The sequence below is a fragment of the Cricetulus griseus genome, chromosome 9, assembly GCF_003668045.3.
Source record: "Cricetulus griseus strain 17A/GY chromosome 9, alternate assembly CriGri-PICRH-1.0, whole genome shotgun sequence".
NCBI lineage: Eukaryota > Metazoa > Chordata > Mammalia > Rodentia > Cricetidae > Cricetulus > Cricetulus griseus.
The window spans coordinates 8272046-8285681 of NC_048602.1; the positions used below are offsets into that span (position 1 = coordinate 8272046).

Here is a 13636-nt window from a genome sequence, read left to right on the forward strand (position 1 = left end):
TGGGGACGTTAAGGCTTCCTGGTTTTACACAGAGAAATGTTCTAGGGCTCAGAGGCACCTCCTACTGCCACACCACACACAGGCTTCCTGTTTGCAGACACCAGCGCCCCCAAATCTGGCAGCTTCTAAGGACCTGAACCCATCCCTACCCGACCCAAACCACCCTGCACCCACCGTACCCCTCTTCTCAACAGTGCCCCCCCCCGCAGCCTGGGCCCACCCACCCCACTTTCTTAGCTCTATCCATTCCATCTCCACAGCTCTGTGAGCCTCAGAACCAGGCAGGGCAGGTGATGGGTGGTACCTGGTCCACTGGTACTCCAGTACCCTGGGGGGGGGCGTGGCTAAGGAAATGAGGACTGGGCCCTGGTCTGAAATGAGTGTCTTTATTGCTTGTACCGTACAAATATGACAAGTAAGGGAAGGCCAGTAGGGGTGGGAGAGAACTCTCAGATAAACATACACACATAAAAAGGAAAAAACAGACGACCCCCACATCATCCCTGCCCACCCCCACCCTACTGCCTTTTTGTAATGTATCTAGTCTGAGGGGTGGGGTGGGATAGGAAAACCAGGAAAACTCAATTCCAAACACCCAGAGATATTGGGGATGGGGCAACATGGCCAGAGCAGCAGGTGGACCGGCTGCACCCCATGGGACCAAACACTCCGGCTGGGGTTTCGGCTGAGCCTGCTCACTCACACCTGTGCTACTGCACACAGCTGAAGGCGCCTGCATCCCAGGAGCCTGAGATGCTCACCGCTAGAGCAGGGTGCACACGGCCACCCACAGCACGGACAGACTCGCACTCACACATTCGCCTTAAGGCTCCAGAGCAGGGGCCCTGGAGATGAGGTGGCCCCACCCCAATGTGTACCAGAGACACCTGTCCCCATCTGTGTCCCCTCTCAGGCCCCAGTCAAGTCCAAGGGGCCCAATACTGTCTCGGTGTGAGATGTGTAACAGCCAAGGTTGGCTTCCTTCTGCCCCAGGCAGAAAATGGAGCCTTCCAAAGGGGCTGGGGCCCATCGGGAGGCAAGGCTGGCTAGAAGGAAGCCCTGGTAAGGCACGAGGCTGTGGGCAGGGGGGCTGGCCCCCAAATATTCCTCCTGCTCTGTCCAGAATCAAGAGAGCAGCTTGGGAGGAAGAGGCAGGTTTAGGAGGCAGCTCCTGGTCCTGACCCCCCACCAAGATCCAAGGATTTGGCTCCATTTTCTATGGAGCCAAACCCAGATCCTTCAGCTTCCGAAGGCCTCTGCCCGCCCCTGGGCGCTGTTGCGTTTCTGCCCCAGGTGAGGCGGGAGCAGACAGACAGCCCAGTAACAGCATAGAAGGCACCTGGGGTGCTGGGGGTGGCAGGTTTCATCCAGATGTGGCCCCTGCTGGCTGGCCCTCAAGCCCAGGTGACCCCGTGGCTCCCACTTCCTCTTGGAGGCTGGTGGTCATTTATAGCCTCTCTCCATCCTCCCAACAGCCCATCCTTGGGCACTTTCCCAGCATGCATCTGGGAATAGAGGGGAGGCCGGAGGAGATGGCTGCCAGGGCACTAATCTGGGCAAGAACTGAAGAAGAAACTGGATATACAAGTGAGGGGGACAGGGAAGGGAACACAAACCAAAAGGCAAAATAAGGTTTTCTTTAAAAAGCCACCCAGGCAGTGGATGGCAGCCATGATTGTGTCCTGTGGTGGCAGAGGGCTGCTCACTCTCGGATGCTGGCTGAGTAGGAGAACTGGGGGAAGTGCGTCCGCTGGTCCAGTTCCAGCGAGCCCAGGCTGTCATCTGTAGGGTTGGGTGGAGACACCATGGAGACAAGGGACCGTGGTCTTGCCCACCTCACCCCACTGGGAAGTGCACTGGGACTAGGGACTACAGAGAACACCGAGCCAGTAGTGGGGGCCCACAGCCCCAGCATCAAGGAAAACAGCTTACTTGTGGAGAGAGAGTTAGCCATGGCCTCCTCCCCAGGCTGGGTCTTCTGAAGATCCTTCCCCCTCCCCAACCCTCGCCACCACCAGGGTCTAGCTCACACTCCTCCCTGGTCTGTCCCCACCCATACTCACCTGCAGCCAGAGGACTGTCAACAGCCCTGGCACAATTCTGTGCCAGGCACAGAACCCTTATACAGGCTCCCATGCTAAAGGTCTCCACTTTCCCAGGTGACCTCCTACCTAACCCCATGTCCTCTTGCCTCTCCCAGGCCCCACCTGGCGGCCCACAGCCTGCCCTTCACTCCAGTGTACTCCCACTGTTGGCACCCACAGGCCACTTCTGCCCGGAGTGAATGTCCTCTGCCTTCCCTAGCCCTGGGATCCCAGGAAAGCTGAGGGCTGGGGGCTGTCCTGAGTACCCAGCCTTGGGGTGGCTTCAGATCAAGAACACAGTCAACAGAGTGCTCTAGCCCAAAGACCAGGACAGCCCCTGAACCCCAGAACATACTACAGCCATAGTTCCTGACAACCCTCAGGCCTTGTAAGCAGATCTCAGGGGAAACCCACAGGCCAGACTCAATAAAGGCAGCCGACCAAGGTCCTCCTGGCAAGCGGGATCCAGGGCAGACCCCCCTACTCAGCCACCAGCCAGGCCCAGGGGCAGTGGGGCCCCAGACACTCACAGCGGTCCGGGGGTGTGATTGTGATCGACTGGGCGGTGAACTCATCGTCGAAGTACCTTGTGTCCACTTCGGAAGTGACCTGAGGTTTGAAGGGTGGTAGGAGCTGTGGAGAGGAGGCTGGGGTCAGCATGACAGGTCACCTGCGGGCAGGTGAGACCCCTGGCGCAGGCAAGAGGGCTCACCTTTCTCTGTACCACATCCTGCCAGTTGATGCTGAGGAAGAACCTGTGCTCCATGACCTCCTTGGCATCACTGGGACCTCCGCCGAGCCTGCGCAGAGACAAACATTACCGACCACTCAGCGCCCACAATGGCACAGGCAGACACGATCCAGGGGCCAGGGCCCCCATACAGCCTCTGACGATGCCGCCCTGCCACAAACCACTTTGCAGATGGGCCCTCAGCTTGAAGAGCTCACGGCTTGGGTCGGAGGCAGGGAGAAGGCAATCTGGGCCAAGGCAGCCACACAACTGGCCTCCCCTCTGTCCATAAAGAGGAGGCAGGGAAGCAGGGCAGGCTTAGAAGGTAGACCACACACTCACTGGCTCAGCCATATGCAGTCTGTGACCTTAGGCCAGCCAGAAGAAGCCTGTGTCCTGTGGCCCGTAAGACAGGCAGGAAATGCAGGGCAGGCTGCTGAGTGGGAATGCCTACTATGGAGCCCTGGGGCTGCTCAGGGGACCACACACTGCCAGGCCACACCTCTGCTTAGGGTCCTTCTTCAGCAGTCCAGCCAGCAGGGACTTGGCCTCCGGCCCAAGCGTCCGTGGGAAGCGGATCTCCTCCATGAGGATGAGCTCAAAGAGGCGCTCGTGATCCTGGTTGTAGAAGGGCAGGCGGCCACACATCATCTCGTACATGACCACGCCCAGCCCCCACCAGTCCACTGCACGTCCGTAGTCATTGTCCTCCAGCACCTGGAGGAGCAATAAGAGGCCAGGCAGGGAGGCTAGAGCGGCTCCACCCTCGGGGCTCCCTCCACCCTTGGCTTGCGCGCTCCCATGCCCCCGGCCCCAGACACCTCGGGTGCCAAGTACTCTGGGGTGCCGCAGAAGGTTTTCATGGTGGCCCCGTCACTGATGCCCTCTTTACACAAGCCAAAGTCAGTGATCTTGATGTGGCCGTCTTTGTCCAGCATAAGGTTTTCCAGCTGTTTAAAACAAACAAACAAACAAGCCAACATATGAGGGACAGATCAGATCCTCCCAGGGTTTTCCCTCTAGGTTAGCGGTTCTCAGCCTGTGGACCAGCCTTTGGGGGTACAATGACCTCTGCACAGGGGTCACCTATGACCATCATAAAACACAGATCTTTACACTATGATTCGTAACCGCAGCAACACTGCAGTTATGAAGCAGCAGGGAAAATGTCTATCGATAGGAAGACTGAGAGCCACAGCTCTAGAGGTGCTGGCTTGGGGCGGAAGCTGTCTCATCAGGGATTCCTGGAGGGCGAGACAGCCAACAGCACACGCACTGTGCTTTCAGTTTCTTTCCCGTTTGGAACACAGTCTTCTGTGTAGCCCTGGCTGGCCTGGAACTCACAGAGCTCTACCTGCCTCTGCTAGGATTAAAGGTGTGTGCCCCATGCCTGGCCTGGCCTTTAGTTTCTTAAGGTTCAATGTGAGAGTACTATGTTCTCAGAATTTGGTAATTTTCTGGAGACAGGGCAGCTCTGTAGCTTAAGCTAGCATTTATTTATTTATCTATTTATTCTGGTTTTTCGAGATAGGGTTTGGAGGTTAACCTGTATTGTTTTGGAGGTTGTCCTGGAACTTGCTCTATAAACCAGACTGGTCTCAAACTCACAGAGATCCGCCTGCCTCTGCCTCCTGAGTGCTGGGATTAAAGGCGTGCGCCAACAATGCCTGCCTCAAGCTAGCTTTTAACTCAAAGCAATCCTCCTGACTTAGCCTGAGTATTAAAATTACAGGCATGAGCCCAGATGTTTTTTTAGTCATAAAATACACACCAGAAGAGTATAAAGCCCAGAGCATACATGACACCTCAGTAAGGCCCTGCCATCTATAGGTCAGGCTCGGGCAGAACCGGAAGCCCAGTTATGAACCGCTCTTCTTGGTTTTCTCAGGACTGTGTGCCATACTGGGGTGCACGCCACATCGAGCAGACACTCTGCCCCCAAGCTTCACCCCGAGTCCACCCGTGAGGTCACCTTAACTGCTGCAGCCCCCAAGCTTCACCCCAAGTCCACCCGTGAGGTCACCTTATCTGCTGCAGCCCCTTCTTCGGGGTTGACCATGTGACGCAGCCACAGCCACTGCACAACCTGCCCTGCCACCTAGAGCTCCCCTGGAAAATGCCACTTGGTGCCCATTTTCTGGCAGCGGGTGCTATGGGCAGCATGAGCAGTGTGCTCTGAGTGTGAGCGCACCTTCCCCGGGAAGGACATGTCCGGTTTCTGGTGTGCATAAGGCCAGGGCAGATGGCTGGCAAGTAGTTTTGGTGTCACTGCCAAGTTATGCTCTGGATGCTGCGAACCCACAGCCAGTTAGCAGCCTGAGGAGCTCACGGGTCTTCACTGTACAACTGCGGGGTGTGCGCCACGGACCAGCCAGATCTGCGCACTCCCACCCCCACCCCCAGTCCCCGACGCTTGCCCCCAGGCCATCAACCTACTCACCTTGATGTCACGGTACACCACGTCCCTCGAGTGCAAATACTCCAGAGCTGACACGATCTCCGCACCATAAAATCGGGCCCGATCCTCCGTGAAGACTCGCTCCCGAGACAGGTGGAAGAACAGCTGCGGGAGAGCAGGGGCGGCCTCAGCACTGGCGCCCAGCCCTGAGCCCTGCCCCCTTCACCCCAAGCCCCCAGCCCTGGCCCCCCCCCTCCCCCCCACCCCCCTTGCCCTTTCCCCCACCCCAGCCCCCTGCCCCCCCCAGCCCCCAGCCCTGGCCCCCCAGCCCCAGCCCTGCCCCCCAGCCCCCAGCCCCCCCCAGCCCGAGCCCTGCCCCCCAGCCCCCAGCCCTGCCCCCCCCAGCCCCATGGCATGCCCAGAACAGACAGGCTCCAGCAAGAAGAACCAAGGAAGAAAAGAGCACACAGGAAGAAACAAGAAAGACAAGGACAAAGGATGTAAACCAGCACAGAGGACTCGCCCACAGCCTCAGCACTGGGAGCTGAAGCAGCGGAGTAGGAATTCAAGGCCAGCCTTGGCCACAGGGTCAGTGAGACTAGAGTGGACCCGCAGCCCCAGGACTTGGGAGGTAGAAAGAGGAAAGTCGAGAATTCAAGGCCAGCCTTAGCTACGCAATGAGAATGAGTTTGAAATCAGCCTGGGCTATCTGAATGAGATTTTGCCAATAAATAAATACATTAATTAATCACTTATTAATAAGCAAGGACGCTGCAAGGGCGGGAGGAGTCAGTAATGACAGGGACAAGTGAGGGCGGGTGACAAAAGGGAGACAAGAGCACCGTCACCAGTGAGTGGTCCACTGGCTGAGCAGTGACAGTGAGTGGGGCCACTCTGTCGAGCGCACTCGAGGACAATGAGCAATGAGCGGAGAACAGGTGACGGAAGGAAGAGAGGGACTGACTGACACGGTCACCAGAGGCACAGCACGGAACAGACTCGGGAGCCAGGGGACGGGGCCTAGAGCCCGCGCTTTCTCACGTGTCCCCGAGAACATCTGCCACCCCACAGCCTCTGCACCTGGCCCTGAATTCTGCCCAGCAGAGCAGCAGCAATGTGACCTTGGGTGAGTCACTCACTTAACCTCCAAGCCTGCCCCCACCCTCAAAATGGATCCCCTACCACTGGCTTCACGGGAAGCAGGATAGAGCGTGGTGACATTCAAGAAACCCCCCCCCACACACACACACACACGCGCGCGCGCACCCCCCCCCCCCCCCGTCTCACCCCTGTCTTCTTTGCTTCCCTCTCCACCACCACCAAGTGGCCAGGTGGCTCGACTCACCTCGCCCCCGTTGGCGTACTCCATTACGAAGCACAGGCGGTCATGGGTCTGGAAGGCATACTTCAGGGCCTGTGAAGAGAACCAGAATGCTGGGACACAAAGGCGGCTCTGGCAGCTGGAGAGTAGAACCTGAACTGGCACACTCTGCCCACTTGGGTCTCAGGGGTTCAAATCCCAGGCATGGCCACCCACAGCTGTGTCATCAGCTCTCTCCTTGTCTAGCAGTGAGACATAGCACACACAGAGCGGAGCTCTCTGTCACATGAACCTGATTCTCTGTGGCTTTCGGCGCCAGCTCCAAAGGCAAGACAGACAAGCTGCCAGTGTACAATAGCCCTCAGATTGTATTCCAAGGAGCCCCAAGGAGGCTCCTCACCAATCCCTGCCGATCCCTCTCCCACGAAAACCATAAACTATATATGGTTGTCTTCCACACTGAGGTATCGCATAAAATCTCATGAAAACAAGTACCGTGCCTTCACAGGGCAGCATCCTTAACCTCGCCCTCTAAACCGATAGGGATGTCACAGAGACCACAGCCTCAAGGCTGCCTTCCACATCTCCTCAGACGGAGTCAACAGGCACACCATGACACATTTGTGTCTACGGTATCTTAAAATCAAAAAGCAACCTTCCCCTTAGTCAGTTGGGTTGGGCACCCCTCATTCCCAAAGAAGGCTGCCACACCCCCACTACCTAGTGTCCTGATGCTCAAGCCGTCTGGGAGCCCAGTGACGCTTTGCCTGACCTACCTGGCCTACACCAAAGCCGTGCTTACAGTAGCAAGGCTTTAGCTCTTTCATAGAACTGGGCCCAACGGTTTGGCAGGGAGGGAACTCACAGTAAGGAAGGGGTGCCTGGTGTTCTGCAGGACCCGGCTCTCAGTGACCGTGTGGGCGACTTCATCCTGCAGACAGATGATGCAGATGAGTGGCAGGGACATAGGCCAACCTGCAGCCACCTCGGAGCAAACTCCAGATGAAACCACCCCCACCCAGGGGTTCTCAGGCCCTGACCAAACAGCAGCCCAGACACGGGTGGTCTCAAAGCAACAGGGTGAACTGGATACAGCTCTACAGTGGAAAGACGGGGCTGGCACCACCTGAACCTGGGCCAAGCATTAACATTCCACTGACGCTTGGATCTTCAGTGTCCACAGGCTCAGGTGTTCTGGAGGCTTGGTGCCCTCCTACTGCACTTTTGGGAAGTGGAAGACTGTGGGACACAGAGCCCAGTGGGAGGAAATGAGACCGCTGTGGGCATGCCCTTGGGAACCAAGGCCTCCTCCTCTCTTTACCTCCCAGCCCCCTCTGCCATGTGCTCCCATAAGAATGTACAGTGTCTCCACAGGCCTGAAGCTGCGGCCACAGAACACCGCTGCCATGAACTCAAAGGTGTGAACAGCCAGAACCCTTCTGCCTCACACTGTCTACCTCAGCCTGCCACAGCCATGCAGCGCTGACATGCACCTCACCCTGTTTACCTCAGCCTGTCACAGCCATGCAGCACTGACATGCACCCCACCCTGTCTACCTCAGCCTGTCACAGCCATGCAGCGCTGACATGCACCCCACACTGTGTACCTCAGCCTGCCACAGCCATGCAGCACTGACATGCACCCCACCCTGTCTACCTCAGCCTGTCACAGCCATGCAGCGCTGACATGCACCCCACACTGTGTACCTCAGCCTGCCACAGCCATGCAGCACTGACATGCACCCCACCCTGTCTACCTCAGCCTGCCACAGCCATGCAGCACTGACATGCACCTCACACTGTGTACCTCAGCCTGCCACAGCCATGCAGCACTGACTTGCACCTCACTGTCTACCTCAGCCTGTCACAGCGATGCAGCGCTGACATGCACCCCACACTGTCTACCTCAGCCTGCCACAGCGATGCAGCGCTGACATGCACCCCACACTGTCTACCTCAGCCTGCCACAGCCATGCAGCACTGACATGCACCCTACCCTGTCTACCTCAGCCTGCCACAGCCATGCAGCGCTGACATGCACCCCACCCTGTCTACCTCAGCCTGTCACAGCCATGCAGCGCTGACATGCACCCCACACTGTCTACCTCAGCCTGCCACAGCCATGCAGCGCTGACATGCACCCCACCCTGTCTACCTCAGCCTGTCACAGCGATGCAGCGCTGACATGCACCCCACACTGTCTACCTCAGCTCGCTGCAGTGACCACACTAAGGGGGAACAAGCAGACAGTATGTGACCCCCCAACTGGAAAGGGCTCTAGATGCAGGCAGGACTTCTCAGGGTGAGGCCTGCAGCATCAACCTCCCTGAAAACGAGTAGAAATACAAACTCTCTGGGCCCGCAGGGTGGGCACATGGGGTGTGGGGAGGGCACTGCCTCCCAAGCAGAAGTTTGGTGTCTGCCCAAGGGCAGGACCACAGGAGAGCCTTCAGATGCCTCCGGTTGCTACTTCAACAACCTGGACAAGCGCTTACTGGGGAGACGCTGGGGATATCAGATAGTTTCTGATTATCACAAATGGGAAGGCTGCTGCTACCCTCTGCATGCACAGCCGGGCATGCTTGTAAGCCTCCTGGAACGCACAGTACAGCCCCACTCTGAGTAAGGACGTGGCCACAACAGTGTTGAAGCCAACAAGCCCTGCTGCCCTGGATCAATTTCTTCACGGGTCTATGAGCAGTTTTGTTTCTTCTTGCAGAGGACACAAGTTCAATTCCCAAGCACCCATGTTAGCCCACTCATAATGGCCTGCAACTCCAACTCCAGGGGACCCGACGCCCTCTTCAGGCCTCCACAGGCACTGCATTCATGTGCACACACTTTGACCATGGACACACATGAGTAATCTATTTTTAAAAAATATTAAAATATACATAGGTGAAATGGTATGGCTAGATAGAATATACCTGAAAATACTCTAGCCTCAGAGAGAAGGGGGGGGGAGTGGCTGCAAAGGTGGCTCAGTGGTTAAGAACACTGGCTGCTCTTCCAGAGGACTCAGGTTCAATTCCCAGCACCCACATGGCTGCTCACAACTTAACTCTAGTTCCAGGAGATCCAATACCTCCTTGGGCACTCCATGCATGAAGCATAGACAACATACGTGCCGGCAAAACACCAATACAAAAAAATGTCTGTGGAGGGCATGAGGTCCATGTTCTTTCAAACAGCAATAGAGAAACCAAAGCTGTTGAGCACACAGGCTTGCCTTGGTGGAGGGGTGTGAACCAGTCTCCCATCGGAAGACTGGGAACGGATGGATGTGTTAATTACCTGGCAACCTTTGCTACCCTGCAAAGCCTGCCGTCACCCAAATCTCCTCTATCCTGAGTCCACATAACCAATGCAGTACACGGGAAAGAGGTCCCCTGTACTTTGAGAAAGTGTTTTACTAGTAAGCTTATCACAAACCCTTTTTTCCACTGGGCACTGGTTGTACACTCAAAAGACAGGGACACGCGGATCTCTGTGAGTTTGAGGCCAGCCTGGTCTACAGAGTGAGTTCCAGGACAGCCAGGACTACACAGAGAGACCCCATATTAAACAAAACAAAGGAAACAAACAAATCCCTCCTCCCTAAACCCTAACTCCGAGCACTGTTTCTCGGCCAATAGGACCCATTCTTGTGGAAAAAGTCAAAGATGCTTTACAAAAGACATGCGCTTCGCAAAGGAGTTTTCATATAGTTATGTCTTAAGCTTTGTTAATTGTCACAAGGAAACCCTTTTCCAAAGAATACTGTGTTTAAATATGTCAAAAAACAAACCAACCAGGGTCGTACTCCACAGGCTAGCTAAGCTGTGCTGAGCCAGGTTTCCTTCTTGCCTCTGGTGCAGGGAGCCACACAGAAAATGAGGCAGAGCCAACGAAACAAGGTTCAATACTGGCAACTGCTCAACAATCACAACTGATGGTGCGTTCTTCTGTGCATATGTTTATCTTACTGGTTGATGAATAAACACTGTTAGCCGCCAATAGAGCAGCAGGACATGCAGGAGGAGGGTTCTGGGAAGTGCAGGCAGAGAGGAGTCGTCATGGGATCCCAGGAAGTGGTGTAGCTGGGCAGACACTGCCACCAGCTAACCATAGAGGTCTGGAGGTCTGTACAGACAGGCAGGAAGTGACGTAGCTGGGCAGAATCAGAATATAAGCAGGGACAAACAGGAAGTTATGCTCTTCTCTGCGGAACCTCTGAACAGTTGTGATGCAGCAGGCAAAGGAGTTGCAGGTCCAGTAAGCCAAGACCACGTGGAAATACATGGATTAGTAGTTATGGGTTAATAACTAAGACAGAGCTAGCCAGTAAGAAGCCATAGTCACCAGCCAACAGTTTCATAATTAATGTAGCGTCCATGTGTTTCTTTGGGGCAGAGAAAGGCGTGGGCGGGACCAGCCGGGCCAGAAAACTCATGTAACACACAACCACAAAGACAGTCTATTTATGTTTATTTTTTCTTAAAAGGTTTCAGTCAAGTGTGATGACTCATGCCTTTAACTTCAGCACTGGGGAGGCAGAGGCAGATGGATCTCTGAGTTCAAGGCCAGCCTGGTCTACTGAGCCAGTTCCAGGACAGCCAGGGCTACAGAGAAACAGTGTCTCGGAAGAAAAGAGAAAAAATTAAAAACAACCAGATGTATGTATGTGTATCTGGAATCTTCTATTATACAAATGTTAAATAAGGTTAAAAACAACGAGAGAGCAGCTTTGGCTGGGATCACATCTGGGAACTTGCACCGTCCAGCAAGCTCCCAGCCACTGCGCTCCAGTTCCCCCTCCTACTTCCTGCCTCAGCTTCTAAACAGCACCTGGTGACTGTGGTCCAGGCCTCCCTGGGCTCAGGGTTTTCTCCCCAGACAGCCATCCTATGAGGCTGGGACAGGGTATGTGGGAAAAGATAAGGACACAGAATTGGATGGCAGGGGCAAATGTCCCAAGCCTGAAAGAGCTCCCAAGCGTGGTCCAGCACCAGACAGTGGTGCCTGAGGACACTGGGGTATGGTGAGTGACACAGGGCTTTCAGCGGTGAATATAAGGCCCTGGGCTGGCCGGGCATTGCTGGCGCACGCCTTTAATGCCAGCACTCGGGAAGCAGAGACAGGCGGATCTCTGTGAGTTCGAGGCCAGCCTGGTCTCCAGAGCGAGTTCCAGGATAGGCTCCAAAGCTACACAGAGAAACCCTGTCTCGAAAAACAAAACAAAACAAAACAAAACAAGGCCCTGGGCTCCGTCCTCAGCATTCCTCCTCACTCCTAAAAAAAAATGGCTCTTGTCATCTTCAGGAACAATTCTGGAATGGGGCCTTGCGTATGTCTGTCAAGCCCCCTGCTGCCAAGCCCTTCCCATCCATGGTGAGGCCTGAACACTAGGCCCTGGCAGAAGCAGCTTGATGAGCAAAGAGATCAGTTTTCTTGAAGACAGGAGGCTGCACGATAATAAAGTCTCTGCCCTATAGTAAGAAATTACCAATACGGAGTCAGGTAGAAATATAAGGGTATTTAATAGGGAAAAGCCTTACTTACAGAGCGAACCAGCCAGCCGGTGGTAGTCTGTACAGCAAGAAGCAAAGAGAAACCGAAACCGAAAACGCAGTCCCCCTACTCACTCTGACCACGCCCTCACAAGCCCTCAGGTACTCTTGTAGCCAGCCCCTAAGAAGGCGTGGCTACAGCTTCCCCTACAATTCCCCCTTTAGTCTAAAAGAGGATTAAAACTTAACAGTATAAAGGTAAAATATAACTAAACCCTAAAGTCATACCACGCCTTCACAAGCCCTCAGGTACTCTTGTAGCCAGCCCCTAAGAAGGCGTGGCTACAGCTTCCCCTACACTGCCCTTAATCCCAATAAAAGGCAGCCTGAGATAGCCTAAGGTTTACCAGCCCATCAGCTTTCCCTGGCTGCTGTGTCCTTGCTGCTGTTGCCTCCTGAGCTCTACTGCTCTGTCCTGGAACGGAGGCTGCCTTGCTTCACAAACCACAAGTAAAGCCCATCAGGTCTAACCTAGAGTTACTGCAATGTTATCTTTGGACACCCCGCCCGCAGTGGCCCACCTTGGCAATGATGACTTCCTTCCTCAGAATCTTCATGGCATAGTAGCGGCCAGTGGCTTTCTCCCGCACGAGGATGACTTTGCCGAAGGTGCCCTTACCAAGGAGTTTGAGATAATCGAAGTCATTCATGGTCTGTGGGCAGGGAGAACACACAGTCTTTGGTGTCTGGCACTTGGTCCATGGGATGAAATTTTAACAAGCAAGAAGAAACCCAAAAGATGCTTTGGGCCCAAGATCTTCATGGGCGGCTGGGGGGTGGGGGGGATGGTGACTGCATGTGCTGAGCGGCAGGCAGGCCTAGGCCTTTCTGGCAGGAGCCCCCCAACACCCCCAACAGATCCGGAGCAGTTTGCCCTGGCAGTGCCTCTCACTCCAGGGGCATAGGGCAGCCCCCAAGAGCATCCATAACCAGAAGCCACCCTACCCTGGACCCCTGGATACTCTGTGTGGAGACCCAGGCAGGCGGGGCTGTTTCAGCCCAGCCCCTGGTCACCGGCCACCAGCACTTACCACTTTGGCCCGTGCCTTGTTGACCGCCACCTCCATCATCTCAGATGAGGAAGAGTCACTGGGGGAGCCACACTTATACTCTAAGGCATTGTCACCTGGGTCCCGGTGCTTCAGACTGTTGGCGACCATCTGGATAGTCCGCATCCACTCTTCCCTGCATGAAACACAAATCATGAGAACCCCCTCCCTGCCCAGTCAGCCACAGCTCACTTCCCACAAGGAAGCAGATGGATGACCAAGCCCTTTCAGCACTTGCTGAGATGCAAGGCTGGCAGAACCAATGGGTCTTGACTAAAGCCATGCGGGCTCAGGCTGTGCAGAGGGCAGCAGGAGCATAAAGACAGATCTTCGGAGATGCACCGGCCTGGAGGAACCCTGAATCAGGTAGCACTGAGATGATCAAAGGAGGGAGAATACTTTGTTTGAGGCCCTTGAGACTAAGAGCCCTGGGGAGGGACAACCAGCACTACCTTGACCTGCTTCAGAGCAAGGGAAAAGCTCAAGCTTACAGGCTCCTCATGTT

General features: G+C 55.3%; 1 protein-coding gene across 1 annotated transcript in view; it reads right to left on the reverse strand.

Annotated features, from left to right (window-relative positions):
- Positions 1–365: 365 nt before the first annotated feature.
- Akt2 (AKT serine/threonine kinase 2) overlaps positions 366–13636 on the reverse strand; it is a 34726-nt gene continuing 21455 nt past the window's right edge. Inside the window, exons 4-13 of the mRNA XM_035449238.1 lie at positions 13114–13267; positions 12604–12735; positions 7399–7464; positions 6558–6626; positions 5255–5377; positions 3636–3764; positions 3317–3531; positions 2797–2884; positions 2615–2717; positions 366–1782 (exon numbers count right to left, since the gene is read on the reverse strand). Of these exons, the coding sequence (XP_035305129.1) occupies positions 1703–1782; positions 2615–2717; positions 2797–2884; positions 3317–3531; positions 3636–3764; positions 5255–5377; positions 6558–6626; positions 7399–7464; positions 12604–12735; positions 13114–13267 (1159 nt within the window). The 3' untranslated portion in view covers positions 366–1702. The remainder of the gene's footprint in view (positions 1783–2614; positions 2718–2796; positions 2885–3316; positions 3532–3635; positions 3765–5254; positions 5378–6557; positions 6627–7398; positions 7465–12603; positions 12736–13113; positions 13268–13636) is intronic.